This window comes from Neofelis nebulosa, chromosome 1 (genome assembly GCF_028018385.1).
Source record: "Neofelis nebulosa isolate mNeoNeb1 chromosome 1, mNeoNeb1.pri, whole genome shotgun sequence".
Classification (NCBI taxonomy): domain Eukaryota; kingdom Metazoa; phylum Chordata; class Mammalia; order Carnivora; family Felidae; genus Neofelis; species Neofelis nebulosa.
Window position 1 is genome coordinate 97,132,751 of NC_080782.1, and position 24,016 is coordinate 97,156,766.

At 42.0% G+C, this 24,016-nt stretch overlaps 1 protein-coding gene and 1 long non-coding RNA gene across 3 annotated transcripts in view; one reads left to right on the forward strand and one right to left on the reverse strand.

Moving 5' to 3' along the window:
* The first annotated feature begins 4,435 nt into the window (after positions 1 to 4,435).
* Positions 4,436 to 24,016, forward strand: part of ARSB (arylsulfatase B) — a 178,054-nt gene continuing 158,473 nt past the window's right edge. The window contains exons 1-2 of one of the 2 annotated variants that reach the window (XM_058728890.1): positions 4,436 to 5,404; positions 20,506 to 20,692. In XM_058728890.1, coding sequence (XP_058584873.1) covers positions 5,087 to 5,404; positions 20,506 to 20,692 — 505 coding nt within the window. In that variant the 5' untranslated portion in view covers positions 4,436 to 5,086. The remainder of the gene's footprint in view (positions 5,405 to 20,505; positions 20,693 to 24,016) is intronic. The other variant, XM_058728898.1, reaches the window with a different exon arrangement.
* LOC131511070 (uncharacterized) lies at positions 10,091 to 15,807 on the reverse strand. Its single transcript, XR_009261318.1, has 2 exons — positions 15,554 to 15,807; positions 10,091 to 10,336 (listed from the first exon to the last, which is right to left on the reverse strand). It is a non-coding gene; the product is annotated as an uncharacterized LOC131511070 (long non-coding RNA).

The following is a 24,016-nucleotide window of genomic DNA, read 5'->3' on the forward strand; positions in this document are numbered from 1 at the left end:
TTCAACCGACTGAGCCACCCAGGCACTCCCCAGCAAAAATTTTTTTAATGGAACTGGGCATGTTGATGTTAAAGTTCATATGACAAAATAAGCATACAGGAATAACAAGGAAAACAGTAAAAATTAAGTTATGAGGAGTCACTATTCCTATCATACATTAAAACATATTGAAAAGCCTCTGTAACTGAAATAGTGTGGTACTGTTATCTGGACAGGAAACCAAGAAATAGACTCAAGTATATGAGAAAATTAAGCTTATAATAAATGTGGCATCTCATAGCAGTGGGGCAAAGATGGACTGCCTTTTTAAAAATATTTTTTTAATGTTTATTTTGAGAGAGAGCAAGAGACAGATTGCAAGCAGGGGAGGAACAGAGAGAGAGAGGGAGACACAGAATCTGAAGCAGTCTCCAGTCTCTGAGCTGTCAGCACAGAGACTGATGCAGGGCTCAAACCGATGGACTGGGAGATCATGACCTGACCTGAAGTCAGCTTAACCAACTGAGCTACCCAGCTGCCCCAAGATGGACTTCTTTATTTTCTTTATGAACGGTGCTAGGATAACTGGGTAAGCATTTGGAAAAAGACAAAATTAGATCCATATTTCACATCATACACAAAAATAAATCCTAATGGATGAGGGATCTAAATGTGAAAAGTGAAGCCACACAAAAACTAGAAGAAAACATGGGTGAATTTAACTTTGGTATAAGGAAAGTCTAACCATGACTCAAAATCCAGATGCAATACAAAAAGAATTGATAAATTTGACTACATTAAAAAAAATGACGGCATATCAAAAAACACCATAGCAAAATATTTGACAGTTGACAAACTGGGAGAAAATATTTGTGGTACATATCATAGTATCATACTCTCTCAAAATGCACATACACTTTAATTCAGCAATTCCAGTTATAGGGATTTATCCTTCAGATAGACCCAATGTGAGAAATATCATATGCATGAAGATAGTTAAAGAGGTAACATCTCTAATATATAAAGAACTCTTAAAATTGAGGGGAAAAGGGGTGCTTGGGTGGCTCAGTTGGTTAAGCATGTGACTTGATTTGGCTCAGGTCGTGGTCTCATGGTTTGTGAGTTTGAGCCCTTTGTCAGGCTCTGTGCTCGCGGCACTGAACCTGCTTGGGATTCTCTCTCTCTCTGCCCCTCCCCCTCTCGAGTTCTCTCCCTCTCTCTCTCTCAAAAGAAACAAGTAAACTTAAATGAAAATTGAGAAAAAGACTGAACCTAGTCAAAAATGACACAATTCACAAAATTGATGTAAAAAATAGCTCTTCAAATCTCAAAAGATGTTTAAACTCATAAAGATGTTTACTCATAAATATGAAACCAAAAACTATCCTAAGATACCATTTCTCATATCAGATGGCAAAAAATTTAAAGTATAGCACTTTAATGGCTGCTAACAATGAAAACTGGTACTACCCATATATATATATATATATATATATATATATATACATACATACATTTGGGGGAAAGCAGAATTGGAGGTATTGACTATAAACTCATGGTTTTATATCTGTATGTATGTGTCAATATGGTATATATATACACTTATGTATGTGTGTGTGTGAATACATACATCTAGTTCCTATCTTTGTCTGATGAGAGATCCTAGAACTAATGACAGCCCAGAGGCAACCAGCATACCTATAACACAGACACTGGTTTCTAGATGTCATCCTCCACTAAAAGGAATCACAGTTCCTAGGAGAAATGTTAATTCCACAGTTAGGGAAGGAAAAATACAAGATGAATCTAGAATATCTCTTTGTACCAAAAAGTAAGAGAGTGCTCAGAGGTTAAAGAGGATATGCCAAAAGGACACAAGAGCTAGAATGAAGGGGCTCCCATTGGGTAAATCAGAGGAAATCGGAGGATTGAAATAATTATAGTAAAGTATTATAGCACAGTGATTAAAACAAGAAGCCATGATTTCGTAGTAATTTATTTATTTATTTATTTATTTATTTATATTTAAAAAAAAATTTTTTTTTAACGTTTATTTTTGAGACAGAGAGAGACAGAGCATGAACGGGGGAGGGGCAGAGAGAGGGAGACACAGAATCGGAAGCAGGCTCCAGGCTCTGAGCCGTCAGCCCAGAGCCCGATGCGGGGCTCAAACTCACGGACTGTGAGATCGTGACCTGAGCCGAAGTCGGACGGTTAACCGACTGAGCCACCCAGGCGTCCCCGTAGTAATTTAAATAAGCAAATTAATGAGGGAGAAGGCAAACTTGGCAACTACTAAATATAGAAGGATGATGGAATTAGAAAATCACCGTTCAGCAACCATCCTAATAATAATAGATCAAAGCAAGAAGTATCACTGGGCACTAAAACTAATAAGCAAAACTTTTAGAAATAACAAAATATAAACATATTCTCAAAGTATCTCCCCATAAAATAATGATCAGTTAAATATTAACTTTACAGCAGAGAAATGGCTACCTTAACAAAGTGATCAGGGCACCTGGGTGGCTCAGTCGGTTAAGCGGCCGACTTCGGCTCAGGTCATGATCTCGCGGTCCATGAGTTCGAGCCCTGCATCAGGCTCTGTGCTGACAGCTCAGAGCCTGGAGCCTGTTTCAGATTCTGTGTCTCCCTCTCTCTGACCCTCCCCCGTTCATGTTTTGTCTCTCTCTGTCTCAAAAATAAATAAACGTTAAAAAAAATTAAAAAAAAAAAAGTGATCAAATAAGACATCAACATCATGTCCTTCTTAATATGAAGCAACAAGAAGATATATCACTGTTAGGATATTTTTGCACAAACCCATTACCTGAGTCAGGAAACATCAGACAAACTCTAACTGAGAGATTTCATAATCACCAACCTTTACTGCATATCATGTGTTCAATACATAGACAGAAAATCGAATTAGCTCTTTTTGATTAACTCATTTGCACATTTCCAGAGCATGATTAGCATAGGTTTTTACTTGAAAATGCAGGATATGAGAAATCTCAGTGCAAGTTTAGCTAGTTTCTGGAGCAGGTGGTCAATGGAGGGACTGTTTCTGCAGATTAGCAGCCATGTTTGGTCAATTTGTGTGTGTGTGTGTGTGTGTTTTATTTTTTATTATTATTTTTTTATTTTTTATTTTTTCAATATATGAAATTTATTGTCAGATTGGTTTCCATACAACACCCAGTGCTCATCCCAAAAGGTGCCCTCCTCAGTACCCATCACCCACCCTCCCCTCCCTCCCACCCCCCATCAACCCTCAGTTTGTTCTCAGTTTTTAAGAGTTGGTCAATTTGATTTCTATCAGGAAGGGTAGAGAGAAACAGTTATGGGGAAGACATGCAAGAGTCATAGTGGAGAATTCTCAAGCCTTTAACATCTTGCAGGGTCTTTAAAGGAAATTTTCAAGTCTTCACATAAGAGTCAAACAGCAATTAAAAATTATTCTTTTGAATTTAATGCTAAATTTAAATTTTTTCCTAAATTTCATTGACTCCACTAGAGATGAAAGTGGATGTGACAAACTAATCCACCTCATGCAAAGTACAATAATTACATGCAAGAGGAACAAAATCCATGTGTTAAAGGATAATTTAAAAAATTTTTTTAATTAATTTTTTTAACGTTTATTACAGAGAGACAGAGAGACACAGAGCGTGAGCAGGGGAGGGGTAGAGAGAGGGGGAGACACAGAATCTGAAGCAGGCTCCAGGCTGAGCTGTCAGTACAGAGCCCGAGGCTGGGCTCCAACTTATCAGCCTTGAGATCATGACCTGAGCGGAAGTCAGACGCTCAACCGACTGAGCCACCCAGGCACCCCTAAAGGATAATTTTTAAAAAAGATAAAATCATGACTCTTGTACAAATATAAAAAAGAATACATGTTGAAGATTTTATTTCGTTCACTAATGAGGAAACTGGTAAGGTGTTAAAACGAATTCAAAGGACAATCCAAGGATCAGATCAGGAATATTACAATAAATGTGCAAGTGGAGGCCGAACTGCTTTCATCCATGGTGGTTGGTGAGGATTGCCACTCCGCTGATTGGTTTCCATTGCTATCAGTTATCCACAACTTAAAATGCTGTGAAATAATTCCCATGGAATCAGACTCAGATAACCTGAAGGGATACAGTGCATAATTTCCCCCATATAACTATAAATAGTTATAGTCTATCTCCAGACATGGAACAGGCAGAAAGTTTTGGATGGCAATGTACTAATCATAAGGCTAACTTCCCAATTCAATGAGCATGTGATTAAGGGTATTATTTCCTTCCATCCACAGATGATTTCGGGCAAATAAGATACTTTACTTCTTTGGTTCACTAGTTGAGTGTCAGGGAGCCAGCCATGAAGGGGCTTCTACCTAGACAAACTAATGAGCTACTCAATGGTCACACGACACTCCAAACAATCCTCAGGCAGCCTCAGTAAAACTGCACCTTCAAAAGGGCACCCTGCAATCGGAGTGTGTATTTGGCTCCTTTCTGGGTAGTGAGGAGGAAGTGGCTTCACAGGCGTATACTATTCAAAATGAATCTGAAACATCACCTAGAGCTCTCTCTCTCCAACGACTTCTCACTTGCACAAGCCTGAGTTCTTTTGCCGGAAATGATTCCCCTACGACCTTTAAAACATCACACAGCTCAGGATTTGAGTTCGGGTTAGGCTCAACCAACTAAAAGCTTCTATATTGGGGGGAGTGAGGGAAGAAAGGTGCGTTAACTAAATTTCCAGTTGCCGAGGTTGTTGCGAAATTTAACGAAAGACTTTGTAAACTGCGAAGAGTTACTAAAAAGAACAAATCTGCTCCTCTTTGAGGATGCTACGATGCAATCGTGGCTCCTATCAAGTGAGTTTCCACGGAGCTGAGCTGCGGGAGCCCCGAGTGCTTCTCCGCTGGCTCCTCCCCCGTCACACCGGCCCGGGATCGGCGGGGGCTCGGGCGCCGGGTCTCTCCAGCCCGCAGTCGGCCGCGGGTGAAATCCCTTGCGGAGGCGGGGCAGGCCCCGGCCGCCCAGTTCCTGATTCTATAACCGGTGTCTGAGGCTGGCGGCGCCACAGGCTCGGGGACCGTGGGCCGCGAAGGATGGGCCGGCGCGGCGCTGCGAGCCTGCCCCGAGGCCCCAGCCGGCGGCGGCCGCTCCTTCCCGGCGTCCTCCCCCTGCTGCTGCGGCTGCTACTGCTGCCGTCCCGGCTGGGCGCAGGAGCCGGGGCCGACCGGCCGCCGCATCTCGTCTTCGTGTTGGCGGACGACCTGGGCTGGAACGACGTGAGCTTCCACGGCTCGAATATCCGCACGCCGCACCTGGACGAGCTGGCAGCCGGCGGGGTGCTCCTGGACAACTACTACACGCAACCGCTGTGCACGCCATCGCGGAGCCAGCTGCTCACCGGCCGCTACCAGGTACGCAGCGCCCCCGGCGGCCCGCCAACCCTGCGCCGGCGCGGGGCTCCGCCCCTCCGGGAGCCGCAGCTATGCCTTCCTGCCCCAGCGCGCCAGACGGCCCCCGCAGCCTCTTGGAAGTGGGCCGGGAGGCTGGGGTGGGCGCTGGCTAGACGGGGTCAGCTCCCCGAGCAGCGTCCAAGCGAGGGGACTGCTCACCCTGGCGGCGCCTTCTCCGCTTCTCCCAGGCCCGCAGGCCGCCGCGGCCTCTGCGCATGCCCGCTCCAAGGCCACCCGCAGCCCCGGCACCCCACCTCCTCCGGTGCTTTTTCTGTCTTCCGTTTTCTAAAGGTCGAGGTGAAAGGGTGTCTGGCGTCTGGCGGAATGCTAGTTGCTGGGCCTCCGAGCCGGGAGCCGGTAGGCCGAAGGGTCAGAGTAGACTCTGCGGGGAGGTCCTGAAGAGGGCCGATGGAGAGGGAGCCGGCTGGGCACCCCCGAGTGGAGCAGTGAGAGGAGAGGAGCGGGAAAGCAGTGGCTGGGTGATGGGTTAAAGGAAAAGTGCCTGCAGTGGGTGCGATTCTGCTCCTTGTGAACGCCGCGGTCCTAGATTAGGCCTGTCACCAGAGATTCATTTTTCCAAGTTCTCAGCACGATGAACCTACGCAGGTTGATTTTTCTTGGGCTGCTGATAATTCCTTTCTAATTTAACTTGTGTTCAATGCCTCTGAGCATCTTTCTCTATTTATCATTAAAGTATAATTGACATATACTATCCTGTTAGTTTCAGGTGTACATGATAGTAATTCGATATTTTTATACATTATAAAATAATCCTCACAGTCTAGCTACCGTTTGTCACCATACAAAATTAGGACAGTGTTATATTGGCTGTATTCCCAATGCTGTGCATTATATCTCCATGACTTACTTATTTAATATCTAGAAGTTTGTACCTCTGAGTCCTCTTCACCTTTTTTGCCTTCCTTCCAGCCCTTCTCCCTTTGGTAACCAACTGTTTCCTGTATCCATGAATCTGTTCCTGTTTTATTTTGTTTGTTCATTGTTTGGTTTTTTAGTATTCCACATATAAGTGAAATCATATGGTATTTGTCTCTCTCTGACTTATTTCACTTAGCATTATACCTTCTAGGTCCATCCATGTGACAATGGTAAGATTTCATTCTTTTTTATGGCTGAGTAGTATTCCATTGTATATATATACTACGTCTAATTTATCATTTCATCCATGAATGGACACTTAAGTTGCTTCCGTATGTTGGCTATTGTAAAGAATTCTGCAAAGATCATAGGGGTGCACAGATCACCTGAGATTGGCTTACCATTTTCCTTAAAAATTTTGAAGTTTATTTTTTTGAGAGAGAGCAAGCAAGCAAGTGTACATGAGCACACAAGCGGGGGAGGGGCAGAGAGAGCATTCCAAGCAGGCTCTGCCCTGTTAGTGCAGAGCCTGAGGCAGGGCTTGAGCCCACAAACCATGAGATCATGACCTGAGTCAAAATCAAGAGTCTGATACTTAACTGACCGAGCCACCCAGGCACCCCTGGCTGGCCATTTTCTTTGGATAACTACCCAGAAGTGGAATTTCTGGGTTGTGTGATGCCTCTATTTTTCATTTTTTGAGGAGCTTTTGTACTATTTTCCATAGTGGCTGCATCAATGTGCCTGATTACCAAAAGTACAGGAGGGTTCCCTTTTCTCTGCATCCTTACCAACACTTGTTATTTCTTGTTCTCTTCATACTAGCCAGTCTGACAGGTGTAAAGTGATATCTGACATTATCTCTTTAAAAGCTTTTCTTTAAAAACTTCTATGTAGTTAACAGAGATATTATACTTGTAGAGTGTGCACATATGTTAAATAACTAAGAATATCAAGAACATTTGCATGGTGCTTTACTGTTTTTAAAGTTAATTCTTGAAATAGCCCATGAGGTAGCTATAACTTCCAATCCCCCTTTACAGATGAGGAAGTAAACTTGTAGAAGTTTGATAGCATGTTAAGAATCACACAGCTAGAGGGACTCCTGGATGGCTCAGTTGGTTAAGGTCTGACTTTGGCTCTGGTCATGATCTCATGATTCGGGAGTTCTAGCCCCACATTGCTGAGCCTGCTTGGGATTCTCTCTCTCCTCTCTCTCTGCCCTGCCCCACTCTTTCATTTGCTCTCTCTCTCTCTTTCTCCCCCTCAAAATAAATAAACTTTAAAAAAAAAAAGAAATACACAGCTAGAAAGTATTTAAATTGGGTCTGCGCCTCTCCTGTATCCATTAGTCCTCTCAGGCCTATAAAATTATATCCTATTTGCTTAATCTGAATAAGATTGATGATTTTATAAGATCCTGATGTGATTATGACTATATTAAATACAATAAATGGTTACCATTTGAGAACACCAGCATACCTCCTTATATATGGACTGTTTATTCAACAAGCATATTTTGAGTCCTTACCATGCAAGTCATGGGATATGCTTGAAACTTACCCTCTTAAGTCCATGTGCATGTAGCCTTTCAGATCAACTCTAGCCTCATGTTGTCCTGAGATCAAGAGAAGGGAGGTATTTGCAATAACGATTTCCACAGTGATCTCAAGACTTGTAGAAACAGAAAAGATATAGTTTGACTACAGGCCCGAGAAGTAGCTGTAGCCAGGGTTTGCAATGGAGATAAAGGATGGTTGCCTTCACCATCAACTGTAAGCTCTTTCCACAGGTCTGGCTTGGGCTGCAAGGTGTAATCAGGAAGCTCTGCTCTAAGGCAGATCTTATCCTGGACAGTTTGTAGTAAAGGAATGTTTGTGTAAAGAAGAAAGGAGAGAAGGCAAGGTCTGCCCAAAATAGTTCTGCATTTGCTCTGAAATAAGAGAACTGAGCTCAAATTGCAGAAGAATGGGAGGGCCATTCATTTCTCTAACTTCCTCTCTTCCAACAGTCTTGAACAGGAAAGCAAATACCATACTTCAAAAAACTTGTTCATATAGGGGCACCTGGGTGGCTCAGTCGGCTAAGCGTCAGACTTTAGCTCAGGTCGTGTTCTCGTGGTCTGTGGGTTTGAGCCCCGAGTCGGGCTCTGTGCTGACAGCTTGGAGTCTGGAGCCCGCTTCTGATTCTGTGTCTCCTGCTCTCTCTGCCCCTCCTCTGCTCATGCTCTGCCTCTCTCACTCTCAAAAATGAATAAATGTTAAAAAATAAAAATAAAAACAAAACTTGTTCATATAATTGACTGCTTTTGTCCCCTAACATCCTCCTCCACCAGTCACCACTGTCTGTCTTGGAGGAAAAAAAGTGCATAGAGTACCCTGTGGTTACGATGTGAAGGAAGGGTAGAAGCTGTGTACTCCAAAATAGTTTAGAGCCCTCTCAGTGTAGTAAGCTAGCCTCCCCAGTTGACTTTTTTGCTTGACTTTTCTCCCGTTTTATTCTGGGTTCAGGAGACCCAATGGCAGATTACTTTAGATTAGCAAGCATCCTTTTTTAAAGGAGCCAACATTGGGGCACCTGGGTGGCTCAGTCAGTTGGACTCTTGATTTCGGCACAGGTTATGATCTCTCATTGGGTGAGTTCAAGTCCCCATATTGGGCTCTGTGCTGACAGTGTGTAGACCCTTGGGATTCTCTCTCTCTCTACCTCTCTTTCTGCACTCTCCTGCTTGCACGCGCACGCTCTCCCTCTCTCTTTCTCTGTTTCAAAATAAATAAATAAACTTAAAAAAATAAATAAAGGAGCCAAATTTTGGGAACTAAGGAGCCTTATTGCTCTTAGACACAATATACTGATACCATTCTGAGCACTTCACACTAATTCATTTAATTGTCTCACAGTCCGATGAGGTGGCTACTACTTTTATCCCTATTTGATAACAAGGAAGACAAGGCTGTTTATTTATTTTTGAGAGAGAGAGAGAGAGAGAGAGAGAACAGAGCTGGAGCAGGGGAGGAGCAGAGAGAGAGGGAGACACAGAATCCAAAGCAGGCTCCAGGCTCTGAGCTGTCAGCACAGAGCCCGACATAGGACTTGAACCCACGAACTGTGAGATCATGACCTGAACTGAAGTCGGATGCTTAACTGACTCAGCCACCCAGGCGCCCCTTTAACTTCTTACAATAATGTTTTATACTTTTCAGTTTACAAGTGTTGGGGTTGTTTGGTTATATTTATTCCTCAGTTTTTACTCATTTTGATATCATTATAAATAGAGTTGTTTTCTTAATTTCATTTTCAACTGTTCATTTCTAGTGTTTGGAATGCAACTGATGTTTGGTCTGTAGCCTGCAACCTTGCTGAACTTAACTAGTTCTGAAAGCGTGCGTGTGTGATATTTAGGATTTTTATATACACGATGCTGTCATTTGCAAATAGAAATAGTTTTGCTTTTTCCTTTCCAATCTGAATGCTTTTCATTTCATTTTCTTGCCTAATTGCCCCGACTAGAAACTCCAGTACAATGTTGACCAGAAGTGGCAAGAGTGGACATCCTTTTCTTATTTGCGATCTGAGAGGAAAGCTTTCAGTCTATCACCATTTAGTATGATGCCTTCGTTCATTCTTTCATCCAACAAATATCTGTTGAGCAGCTATTTTTGCCAGGCATTGTGCTATACTCTGGGGATCTCCTGGTGCTTATAGTCTGTTGGAGGTGAGATGAGGAGTGACCAAGCACGGGATGAAATAAACATATAAACAAATGAATAAGCGAGGTGAATTTATTTTATTTCTTTATTTTTAAAGTTTATTTTGAAAGAGGGAGTGCGAGCAGGGGAGGGGCAGAGAGTGAGGGAGAGAGAGAAAATCCCAAGCAGGCTCCACACTGTCAGCGCAGAGTCCAATGCAGGGCTTGAATCATGAACCGGGAGATCATGACCTGAGCAGAGATCAGGAGTCAGGCGCTTAACTGACTGAGCCATCCAGGTGCCCCACTGGGTGACTTGAAATGGCCTTGTAATAAATGTAGAGAAGAAAATAAAGTAGGTCAAGTGTAAGTTGCTCAGGAAATTATCTCCACGCAGGTGTTGGGGTCAGAGGCCAGAATAGAGAGGAATCAACCATTCAAAGATCCTGGGAAAGAGAATTTAACACAGTGGGAGGGACAGCCAGTTAAGGCTCAAGGCTGCAGTGAGTTCTTTTTAAGAAGGGGACGAGGCCTTTGTGATGGGAACTCAGTGTAGGTGGGTATGAAAAGCGCGGTAGGAGCTCACAGAGGGAGGCAAGGTCTCACTGTGCTGATGCTGCCTGCTCAGGATAAAATACTAAATTTCAACTTACTTACTCATGTTTTCATAATGATGTTACATTGAAGGCTACTGTATATTAAAGCATATTTCTTTTTGTTTTAATTAAAAAAATGTTTGTTTATTTTTGAGAGAGAGAGCACTCCAGAGTCAGGGGGCAGGCAGAGAGATAGGGGGACAGAGGATCCAAAGGGGATTCTGCACTGACAACAGTGAGCCTGACACGGGGCTCAAACTCATGAACCATGAAATCATGACCTGAGCTGAAGTCGGATGCTCAACTGACTGAGCCACTCAGGCGCCCCTATTAAAGCATATTTCTAATCTAACAGTGTTATAAGTAAGTATATTTTAAGGAGCCACAATAAAGTGTTATGTGGCATTCTTTGTATACATGTTAGTCCAGTTAGAATTAAATTTTTTATCCTACTCCGCCTTTTTAAAGTAAGCTTATTTTTCATACAGAGAAAGACAGATACCATATGTTTTCACTCTTATGTGGATCCTGAGAAATTTAACAGAAACCCATGGGGGAGGGGAAAGAAAAAAAAAAAAAAAAAGGAGGTTAGAGTGGGAGAGAGCCAAAGCATAAGAGACTCTTAAAAACTGAGAACAAACTGAGGGTTGATGGGGGGTGGGAGGGAGGGGAGGGTGGGTGACGGGTACTGAGGAGGGCACCTTTTGGGATGAGCACTGGGTGTTGTATGGAAACCAATTTGACAATAAACTTCATATATTGAAAAAAAAATAAAGCTTATTTTAAAAATTGTCTTTGGGAAATATATTCCAGGTTTCAAATATAAGACATTTAAATAGAGCTACGTGTAAAAAAAACCCAAAAAACAAAAAAAAAAACCTTTCTGTCTTGACTCTCAGCCTTCCTTTCTGTAGGGAGCCCCTATTTGTTATTTATTAGTTTCTTAGTATCCTTCAGAGGCACATTGTGCATATAATGAAATAGATTTTATATTCATTTTCCCCTTGGTTGAAATCTCAAGACTGAAATATTAATTTAAAAATCCTAGGGCGCCTGGATGGCTCAGTTGGTTAAGTGTCCAACTTTGGCTCAGGTCATGATCTCACAGTTCATGGGCTTGAACTGTCAGCACAGAGCCTGGAGCCTGCTTCGGATTCTGTGTCTCCTTCTGTCTCTGCCCCTACCCCCCTCAAAAATAAACATTAAAATTTTTTAAAAATATATTTAAAAATCCTTTAGAGGGTGGGAGGATAGGACATATTGTTTGTGGGTACAAACTTGCAACAAGTAGTAATTAAGACCTAGAAATCTAATTGTACACTATCGTCAACCTAGTCAACAATACTGTATTAAAATCATCAAATCTGCAGGGCGCCTCGGTGGCTCAGGCGGTAAGCGTCTGACTTCAGCTCAGGTCATGATCTCACAGTACTTGAGGTCAAGCCCCGCATCGGGCTCTGTGCTGACAGCTCAGAGCCTGGAGCCTGCTTCGGATTCTGTGTCTCCCTCTCTCTCTGCTCCTACCCCACTCACACTCTGTCTCTCTCTCAAAAATAAATAGTTAATAAAAATTAAAAAAATAATAATAAAAAAATAAAAATAAATAGAATCATCAAATTTGCTAAGAGACTAGAACTTCATGATTCCAACCACTAAAAACAACATGGTAGACGTGTTAATTATTGCTACAATGGCAATGATACCACAGTGTATAAATGCGGCACACCTTAAACTTACAGTGTTTATGTCAGATATATTTCAATACAAATACGTAATCAAGGTATTTGTAAAAGTGACCAGATAAATAAAAATGCATCAGCTTTTCTAATAGAATTTGTATAGTGCTTTTTAGTTCAAAAGAAGACTTGAAAATGCTGAGTTTCTGGGGCGACTGGTTGGCTCAGTTGGTTGGGTGTCCGACTTTAGCTCAGGTCATGATCTCACAGTCCATGAGTTCGAGTCCCCCATCTGGCTCTGTGCTGACAGCTCGGAGTCTGGATGGAGCCTGCTTCGGATCTGTGTCTTCCTCTCTCTCTCTGCCCCCCACCCTCACTCACACTCTATCTCTCTCTCTCAGAAATAAACATTTAAAAAAAATTAAAAAAAGAAAATGCTGAATTTCTTTATTCTTACACATTGACTATTCAATATGAAATATTCGTTTTACCTTTGCACTCTTAGTACACACTTTATTTTATTTATTTAAAAAAAATTTTTTTTTAACGTTTATTTATTTTTGAGACAGAGAGAGACAAAGCATGAATGGGGGAGGGTCAGAGAGAGGGAGACACAGAATCTGAAACAGGCTCCAGGCTCTGAGCTGTCAGCACAGAGCCTGACGCGGGGCTCAAACTCACGGACCGCGAGATCATGACCTGAGCCAAAGTCGGCCGCCCAACTGACTGAGCCACCCAGGCGCCCCTCTTAGTACACATTTTAAATGTGGTGGTTTGTTCTCTGTTGTGACTTCTCGGTAGGATTGTCCTGCTTGGTCCTGGCCTAGAGAAGCACTCAGTGTTGAATGTGAATGTGAAATGAACAAATGTGCTAAGAACTTAAACATCTGAGCATTTCCTGTGAGAGTTCATGATCTTCCCTGCTTATGGTATGGTTGGTCTGCCATTTCTAGTGCCCCCGCTTCCTTTTTTAGAATCTAAAAAGATTAAAGGGTAACTAAAGTCGTAGGCCTTAGTAGGAGCACTTCCTTCTAGGAAAAAAATAAATAAACAAGAAAAGTAACTTTGGTCCTCAATTGGGAACATACGTACCTTGGGAACTGAGGGGGCCACTCCATTAAAACTCTGTAACCTTGGCAGAGAATAGAAGCAATGAAAGATGACTTCAAGGTTTTATTCTTAAGGGACCCAAGTCACATTTTTCTTAATCATGCTGATAAACGGACAGGACATCTCAGGGCTTTTCACTCACCCCTGAAGCAGAGCCTTGGACAGGAAATGTAGGACGGAGGCTGTGCAGGAGCACTGTGGGTGATTGTTGACTTTTGCTTTGACTTTGCTTTAAGTTGCTGAGACCCGTGGCTGCAGGTAGAATAGGGCACTGCATACTGGCATGGGAAGAGGAAGGGGTTCTGCCTGAGGATGCCCTCTCCTCCCTGCCTCTTTTCCTGCCTACCCATTCTTTATCATCTTGCCTACCCAGCATCCTGCCTACCCATTCTTTATCATCCCCCCACCTGCTTGCCTCTCAGTGGACTCTGGTCCCTGTTTGCCTCTCCCTGGGCTCTAAGACTAGAAGTAGGGCAAAGAGGAGTGAAGGGCTAGAAGTAGGTGGAGTGACTGGGGAAGGAAGGAGGTCACAACTTGGGAGGGTTAACAGGACCCTCTGGAAATGGCCTCCAAGGAGCGAGAGGTAAGAGGAGCATACAGTACGGGGGCCATAGTTGCCTCTGAAGAGAAAGCACTTATGAGCCTGTATTCTTGTGCTTCCTTAGGGGGAGAAACATAGGATGCTTTAGCTCCATAGTGACAAATAAGATGGCCCCCTACTAAAGCACATCATGGCTATAATGCAGGGAGCCACGGATGACCTGATCTCATGGATCTTTTGTTTTTGCTAAAGCCAGGTGTCTCTCCTAAGCCTAGCCAGAGCCAAGAGGCATTTTCCCAGAAGGGTAGAGGCACCTGGAGGCCATATTCTGGATGTATGAAGATGTTTTAAAGAAACAGTTCCGTATTTTACATGTTTTACTTCCCATGTAATTGGAAATGAGGCAATGAGGAAATAAGTTTGGGGCTCAGTGGAGTATGACCCATTGACTTACGGGATGTTTTTGCTGATTGATTTTTGAGGTTTGTTATTTCAAGAATCACCTTAAGTGTAAGTTGTTACTGTCTGGTAACTCTCTTTGTTCTTTAATCTTATCATTTTGCTAAAAATTTCTTTTCCTCCATATTTTCCTACCTTCTCATTGTGAGCTTTTGGTTGGCTTTATAATTTAAACAGAGGAAGGCACTGAAACAGTTTTTGCCTTGTTTATTTTTACAAACGACATCCCTTTGTGGGTTTAGTCAGAGATTTACACTCTTTGCTAATCACCACCAAAATAAATAGACCCTTAAAACTGTCAGTGACACCAGCCAGTTCTGCAGCCCGAGTTCTGGAGGACCAGGCCAGATGGCAAAGTCAAGCCCCTAACACACATAATGTGTGTTCTGTAGCTCTTGGCTTCAACAGCATGGGCAGCTGACTGCATTTTAGAAAGCTTAAGGGGGGAGGGAGCCGATTCTCCAGGATCCATTTGTTCTGTGGGGCAGCTCCAGGAATAAACCCTAAGGCGGCATGAGTGGTACTTGACCGTGGTTAAAACCTGTGGTGTACAGACTCAGACACAGGCTGGAAATTCTGAACTCCTGGCTGGCCACCAGCATGTTCTGTGATTGTGTTCCTGTCATGAAGCGTCCCTCTTAGCTCTCTGGTGCATAAAGGGGAGGGTGGAGTTGCTCGTTTTTCTGAATTTTCAAGTACTGTAGCAGTACTTGAAAATTCTGTAGCAGAATTTTCAAGTACTGTGTACAAATACTTGGGTACAGTGAGAGTATGAGTTCATCTTGCACAGGTCAGATAGGACGGAATCTTCCTTCCATTCAACAGGATGTTATCTCAACACTAATTACGTTAGGGGAGAAACAGCATTCATTGCCATACTGGTAGCAGTGGTTCACATAGCCTCTGGGAGAGTTTATTATCAGTTTGGTGGAAATATTGTGCTCTGAGCTTCCAGATCAGAGATAATAGAGTTCCTGGACCTCTTAAAGGGGGGATAAGTGAGAGGTTCTGATGTGGGAGCCGCCCTCCTCCCTCCCCGTTTTAAGTTCATGACACTCCACTGATAGTTCCTTCCATGTCTACACAGGACAGAATAACTCACTGGATCAGATACATTTTTATATGCAACAAAATACACACACAAGGATTTTCATCACTTACCTCATGGAAGGAATCTAGAGACAAGCCAGGTCCTTTACTGATTATATAGACCCTTTGCCTTTGTGCAGGGAATCCTTGATGGTCCAGTAAAATCTTAGGAGAAGCTGTTTTTGGAGAGAGGATTTGGTTTAATGAAGAACGGATAGCCACACATGGTAGGTATAGAGTAACTCCTTTGGATTCTCATGTATTATCCGTATAACCCTCTCCATCTGTAATGCTCTCTGAACACTGAAGATGGGTGCTAGGATGGAATTGTTTTACGTACTGTTGTGTTTACAAGGGGACACTTCTTTTTCTCTTGATTCCTATTGGTGCCCTGTTATCAGCCTGCCCCGTGATGCATGGTGTGGATCTGTCGTCCTGTGCTCTGTTGGAACCAGCTCCGCATTGGCCTGTTTACTGCTTCTCTACACATTACAGCTTCCTTACTTCCAATAGTGTTTGAACAGACTAAAAACATGTTTTTGGCTGTCATCCAGAGTTTGGCTTCCGCTTCCCCTGTAATGCCATAAAAATGCTCTGTCAAATAAATTCTCGGGAATTGAAGAGAACAAATTCTCTGCTCCATATGATTGTAGATAATAGAAACAGGCTTCAGCTGACCACCTGGCTTGATGCCCATGGTCTAGGAAAACCGAATCACACAGCATCCCTTGGCAGTGCTTTATAGCTATCAAAGTTAATTCTCTGCATGCGATGGATGAGCTTTCCACTTAAAGAAATCTGCACATAGCATTTATCTCCAATGAGTCTTTTGAATCCCATAAAATAATTACCTTTACTTTTCCTGCACCAGTGCCAATTCATGTATATTATAAAATTTTTGAACCTAGGGTTTATTTTCTGTCGAGTAAATTTCAAGTGTTAACCATGGACAGTCTTTCTATGATTTGGGGTGTGTGTGTGTGTGTGTGTGTGTGTGTGTGTGTGTGTGTATGTGTGTGTGTGTGTGTGTGTGTGTGTTTTGAGAGCAGTGTTTCTTGTTCCCTGCCTGGATATTGTAACATCCTTATTATTCAGGATCCCAGCTGGAAGGAGCTGGCATAGCCAAATTAGGATATTTAGGGAAGTTTACTTATAAGGGGACTGTTTTCAAGAGTGTGAATTGGGGGAAGGGGACCCCAAGTAAAAGTGTATAACCCAGTGGAGCTGTTACTAGCCCTGGACCGGAGGGGAAGGAAGGAAAGAACCTAGACACAGAGAGTGTCATGTAGAGAAGGCTGCCTTCAGGATGGCCTGCACAGAATTGGCCTGGTCTGGCAGTAAAGAACCACTTATCTCTTCTCTCCCTGTAATTTCGTGTCAGGGCTCCCCCTTGGCTGAACCCACTTAGAAGCCAGAAGGTGCAGAGTTCTTTGATTTGGTTCCCATAGGTCAGCTTCCCCAGGGCAGAGAGCAGGACAGAAGGCAGAATGTGGATTCAGAAAGCAAGTGGAAGGCATCTGGCACATATCCCAGTGGAGGTGTCCAGTGATTTCTAGGAAAGGCATAGAAATCTTAATAGAAAACTTAAACTCACTTTTATTTTTAAATAGTTTTAGCGATGTGTGATTGACATACAATAAACCACATATTTAAAGTATAGAATTTGATTAAGTTTTGATATGTATCTACTTATCACCACAGTCAAGAGAGTGAACGTATCCATCACCTTAAAAAGCAATCCGTTTTAATTTCACCTTAAAGATATTTTATATGGTTCTTTTAAAAGGGTATGGAAAGAGGGGCACCTGGGTGGCTTAGTCGGTTAAGCGTCTGACTTTGGCTCGGGTCACGATCTCACGGTCCGTGAGTTCGAGCCCCGCATTGGGTTCTGTGCTGACAGCTCAGAGCCTGGAGCCTGCTTCGGATTTTGTGTCTCCCTCTCACTCTCTGCCCCTCCCTGGCTCGCACTGTCTCTCTCTCAAAAATAAATAAAACATTAAAAAAAAACTTTAAAAGGGTATGGAAAGAAGAGTGCCTTGGTAGCTCAGTGGTTAAGCGTCCGACTTCGGCTCAGGTCATAATCTCGCAGTCCATGGATTCGAACCCCGATGTCGGGCTCTGTGCTGACAGCTCAGAGCCTGGAGCCTGCTTCGGATTCTGTGTCTCTCTCTTGCTCCCTGCCCCTCCCCTGCTCATGCTCTGTCTCCCTCTCAAAAACAGATAAAAATATTTTTAAAAAAGGGTATGGAAAGATAGCAGGAAGTGAAGCAATGGCAGGTGCAACTCAAAAAACATCAGTTCTGGAAAGAGACCCAAAAATGAAATTCAAAACAGTGTCAAAGCTTGCGAGGAAGCTTTTTTCAATAGTAGCTTATAATAAATGAGAAAAAAAAGATTGTGAGTGTGAATTTTTTTTTGGCTTCTACTTTGTATCCGTTTATTGCCATGTATTTAAAATAAGATAAAAATAATATGAGATAAAATTCTTTCTGGTCTGTGTAGTCAGTATTTGAATCTAAGAAAATCAGTGATTAATCAGTATTCAGTAGTGCCAGTAAAGCTGCGGATGTGAAGTTTCAGTGTACATTTTATCTGTTATTCACATGACCACAACATGCTTCTGGGGCAGGTCCAGGCTCAGGTGCGTATTCTCTATTATGCCACCCCATCTCTCAAGAAAGCGAATTGAAATGTAGTGGAGAAGGCATGAAATGTTATTGATAACAGGGGCACCTGCGTGGCTCAGTCACTTAAGCATCTGACTTTGGCTCAGGTCATGATCTCGTGGTTCATCAGTTCGAGCCCCACATCGGACTCTGTGCTGACAGCTCGGAGCCTGGAGCCTGCTTCGGATTCTGTGTCTCCCTCTCTCTGCTCCTCACCCACTTGTGCTCTTTCTCTCTCTGTCTCTCAAAAATAAATAAAAGTTAAAAAAAAAATTTTTAAAGAAATGTTATTGATAACAAAGCTTACAGTTATTACTATGGCAGTTGAATGCTTAATATGCCCTTGGTGATAGAGCTGAGATGGGATTTAATTCCCTGAGCTTTATGCATTCTGCTTTAAATTATAAAAGCCAGTAAATCATTTGCAAACACATTTTTGCCATTTATTAATAGTTGCTTGCTACCCACCTGACAGCTGATGGAGGCCAGAGAGTTATGGCTTGGGTTGAGAACTGGCACTCTCAACCTTCTGTGTCCCCAGAGACCCATTTATGCTAGGGAAATCAGGAGTGGCCCGCCTTTTCTAGGGAAAGCTTGTGTCCAGTGCAGAGTTGAATGGGAGACCCCAGTCCCATTTCATATAAAGGAAAGTACCTCCCTGGCTAAGCTAGGAGCAGAGAAGAGGTGTGAGGTTTGGTGGAAGGGAGGAGCTGGGCAGGGCAGAGCCCCCAGGGACTCCAGTCATGCCCCAGCAGGGGGCGCAGTGGCACTTATCAGCATAGGAACTGTGACGGGCCACAATGCTTCCATGCTGGCCTTCGGATTCATCTAGCAAGTTCAGGGCTCAGGGTCTTTCCACTTTTTATCTCTTATGCCTAGATGATTCTTGCCTCAGCTTTTTCCAAGGCTCTGTCACTCTTTCCCTTGATTCAGATTACTGCTCAAATGTCTCCTTTTGAAGTTTCTTTTGCCACCCTCTCTAAAGAATCATCTCTGTCACCAGTGACCACTATTGGACATTATACATCACTTCTCAACATTTTTGGTCTTAGGACCTCTGCATCTGCTTAAAAATTATTACGGAACCTAAAGAGCTTATGTTAGGTGGCTTGCACCTTTCAAAATTCACCATATCAAAAATTAAAATGGAAGTTTAAAAATATTTTTGTTCACTGAAAAACAGCAATAATAATTCCATTATATGTTAACATAAATAACTTATGAAAAGTACCTATATTATCCCAAACAAGATAATTGCAAGAAGAGTGATATTGTTATGTATTTTTGTATGTGTCTTTTATTAATAGAAGATAGCTTATTACAATTTGTCATTGTTTTGGTAAAAGTTTATGAAGAAGATCTAGCCTTACAAAGGTGGTTGGAAAAGGAAGGGTAATTTTAATAGCCTTTTCATGTAATTGTGGATATTCTGTTTTAATATCACACCAAGACTCAATACGTGATCATTTCTTAACAGCTGATTATTGTGTGGTCCTTGTACCCTGGGCGTAATAGTGTGAGCTGCTCTTATAGGTCAGACGGCTGCTTTTTTAAATGTTTATTTTTTTAAATGTTTTTTAACATTTTAAATGTTTATTCATTTTTGAGAGAAAGGGGGAGACAGAGAGGGAGAGATAAAGTGTGAGCAGGGGAGGGGCAGAGAGTGAGCAAGATACAGAATCTGAAGCATGCTCCAGACTGCAAGCTGTCAGCACAGAGCCTGATGTGGGGCTCAAACTCATGAACTATGAGATCATGACCTGAGCCAAAGTTGGATGCTTAACCAACTGAGCCACCCAGGTGCCCTGGCTACTTTCTTTTTTTTCTTAAGAAAAGGTTGGTCACTGACATTTGAAATTATCGCTTCCATAAAAGTAGAATAAGACATGCAAGGCATTATTTTCATTATATTTTCAAATAACCCTTAAAAAAATATCACCTAATCTCGAAAGATTACAGAAGCTCCTTTTAAACCAATCACCAATTTCTCATGTGCCCAAAAATTGGAACACTTTTTCCTTGGTAGGTTCACACTTCATATTATGGTTACTTTTTTTGAGGTGGGAAGTGAAATGTTAGGTTAATGACTTCTAACATAATTCCTTGATACATATTTATTGAAATATCTAATGTTTGTTATAGTGCTTTTATTCATTTTTTCCAATCCTGTTTATATGTTCACTACCTTATTTGAATAAGTGAGTAAAGAACCATGCAGAAATATCCTTGAGCTGGTACAGGAATTGAGTTAAACATTCAGGTCTACAGATATGTGCAGTACGTTAGGCATCCACTTTATCTACTTGTTCAGAATGTTTCAACATCATTGATCTATAATTTCGTGTTTATCTCTTTAAGATCCACACAGGTTTACAACACCAAATAATCTGGCCCTGTCAGCCCAGCTGCATCCCTCTGGATGAAAAACTCCTGCCCCAGCTTCTAAAAGAAGCAGGCTACACTACCCATATGGTCGGAAAATGGCACCTGGGAATGTACCGGAAAGAATGTCTTCCAACCCGCCGAGGATTTGATACTTACTTTGGTAATGGAAATGCACATGTTTCTTTTACAACCTAGACTAGCTGCAGCCATCTCATAAAACACACCCAAGTGTAATCACATAACTGGAAACTTGAACACAGAATGAATCATTCAGCATTGCCGTGGGGCAACTTTCTAATGCCACCTCCAGAAACCTGGCTCTCTGCTCAGCTCGTGGTGGGCAGCAGTCCACAGGGAGGCACTTACCTTTGCCAGAGTATTAAATGCCATGTTGGGGCCTTGAAAGAGTTTGCTACGTCCACATCTGAGACCACTGTACTCTAGAGAACCTTATTACCAAAAGGGGATACACTTGCTTTTTTAAAAAATTCCAGGGGTGCCTGGGTGCCTCAGTTAAGCATCCGACTTCGGCTCTGCTCATGATCTCACGGTTTGTGAGTTCGAGCCCCACATCAGGCTCAGTGTTGACAGCTCAGAGCCTGGAGCCTGCTTCGGATTATGTGTCTCCCTCTCTTTCTGCCCATCTCCCACTCACACTCTGTTTCTCTCTCTCAAAAATAAATAAGCATTAAAAATAATTAAAAATAAAACAATTCCAGGCAAAACCCAACACAAGGATATTTCCTTCACAAAGTTTCACACTGTCTTTTTCTCTCCATGGTCTGTCCCAAAGATTTTTTTCTGGAGACTGTGGAGGAGACTCCATTGGCATCCTTCTCCCCTTCTGTGAGGTCTGTTTTTGAAATCACTAGATTGGGGAGGACCAATCAAAAAAATAAATAACAAATGGTAATAGGAAGGTTAATAAGAAATCAGAAGTATTTTATGGACTGGATAGCTGTATAAAAATGTGAAACCCAAAGTTAGTTTTAAAACTCACCCTCTTTTAACCTGTTACAAGCTGTGTCTTAATTAACAGCCTATTAATCTTACCGGTGGCTATGTATCTTTCTGACGAGTTCTTTTCATCTCGTGCTGTCTGGCGGTTTAGCTACGTACTTCTCTCATTTGTCTCTTCGTTTATTTACAATCTATCACATCCAAAAAGGAACACACTGAACATAAAAAGTTTAAAAATAAATAGAATAGGGGTGCTTGGGTGCCTCAGTAAGTTGAGTGTCTGACTCTTGATTTCAGCTCAGGTCATGATCTCACTGTCTTGGGATCGAGCCCCATGTCAGGCTCCATGCTGAGTGTGAACTTGCTTGGGATTCTCCTTCTCTCCTTCTGCCCCTCTCCCCTGCTCATGTTCTCTCTCTCTCTCTCTTTCTAAAATAAGTTTAAAAATAAAATAAAATAAAATAAAATAAAATAAAAATGAGGGTGAGTAGAAAAAGATGGAATCGCAGCATGTCACCAACTCACAAAAAACCTTCCTGGCTGTAGGTGAACTTCACATTGAACTCTGCAACTTTAGATTTCTTATGTCTAAAAAAAAAAAAAAAAAAAAAAAAAAAAGGATATGGTTGTAAGAGTCGCATTATTTATAAGATAAATGGAAGCCAGATGTTCAGGAAGAGTAAAGCATTTTCTGGCTCTTAGACCTGAGAAATTTCTCCTTTGGGAAAAGGTGAGGTGGACAACATCGTCAAAAACAGCATTTTAGTAATATAGTGGTGGTTTTCTTGTACGTGTTTCTTGAAACATTCCTTTTTATTCAAGGTAGGGCAAGAGTGCCAACGTGCATTTCGGTGATTATATAGAGCCCAAACAATGCAGTCGAAGCACACAGCTCTGTTGTGCCGTGTTGGATCTGGGGTTAAAGTTGAGATGCAGGGTTATCAGGCATGAGGCCATATGCGCCTTGCTCCCATACAGGTTCTCTAGACATTGCTGATTAATCATGGCATTCTTTCCTGATGAAGCCGGATATATCCTCAGCATCCTGAAATAACAGTTAAAGTCAGACTTGGGTGTCAGACCTCTGTCATTTTGGAAATTCTAGAGGAAGAAACAGCCTGTATATCCTTTGACAATTTTTACTCAGGCCTTTGCTGAAAGATGGGTTAATACCTATACTCTGGCAAGAGAAAGGACTACAGGTTTTTAAATTTTTTTTACTAAAAGCCAAGTCATGTATTTAAAAATTCAATTGTACAGAAGAAAATCATATCCTTTTATGAGAATTGAGAAGCCTGAGGATTCAGATGAACAAATAGCCCACATTCATATGGATTTGTAGATAGGAGGGTTTAATGACTATACAGTTGTTATCACTGTTGTGACTTCGATGTTAAGTTAAAAAACTAGTCAGATAATTGTGGGGCTGGTTGCACAACTCTGAATACCTTAAAAACCATTGAATTGTAAACTTTAAATACGTGACTTAGATGGTATATGAATCATATCTCAATAAAACTGTTAAATAAAAAAGTCAGAGAGTTAGTTGTTCAAAATATATTTTCTGGGGCACCTGGGTGGCTATGTCAGTTAAGTGTCGGACTCTTGATTTTGGCTCAGGTCATGATTTCGTAGTTTATAGGTTTGAGCCCCATATTGGGTTCTGCGCTGACAGCGTGGAGCCTGCTTGGGATTCTCTGTCTCCTCCTCTCTGCCCCTCCCTGCTCACATTCTCTCTTCTCTCTCAAAAATAAATAAATATAAAAAAAAAGTATTTTCTGATTTTTCCCAAAAAAGCATAGGTTGCCATCTTCTTTAGGCTCAGCATGTAAGTTCAAATCTGTGAATCATTGTTGTGATGAAAGCTGTATATGATTGTCACATGGTTGTTTGGTATCAGTCTGGCCAAGTATGTAAATAGTTCTATTCCTGGAAACATCCTATTTGTAATATCTTTTTAATATTCATAGTTCATACATCTTTTAATCAAATATATGCTATGCTTATATTCTCCCAAGTAATAGAAAACATTTAACGTTTACACAGAAATAACCTGAAGTGATTTCCTCAAGCTCTAATACCCAGGAGTTATTAAAAATCTCAGCTAGAACCCCAGTTTCCTGACCTCTCTAATCATCCATATAAGGGCTAAAATTTCTTTTGTGGATACATTTCTTTCTCTACTATATATTAATTAACAAACACATTGGATTTCCCTTTCTCTTACATACACCAGGAGAAAAGATTACTATTTAAAAGGTGTTCTTAACACCGAAGGTATTCATTGTATTCAGGACTTTGAATTTATTGAATCATGGAAAAGGAGGAAATTAATTAAAAATGAATTCATTTTTTATTTATTTATTTAAAAAATTTTTTTTAATGTTTATTTATTTTTGAGACAGAGAGAGACAGAGCATGAATGGGGGAGGGGCAGAGAGAGAGGGAGACACAGGATCGGAAGCAGGCTCCGGGCTCTGAGCCATCAGCCCAGAGCCCGACGTGGGGCTCGAACTCACGAACT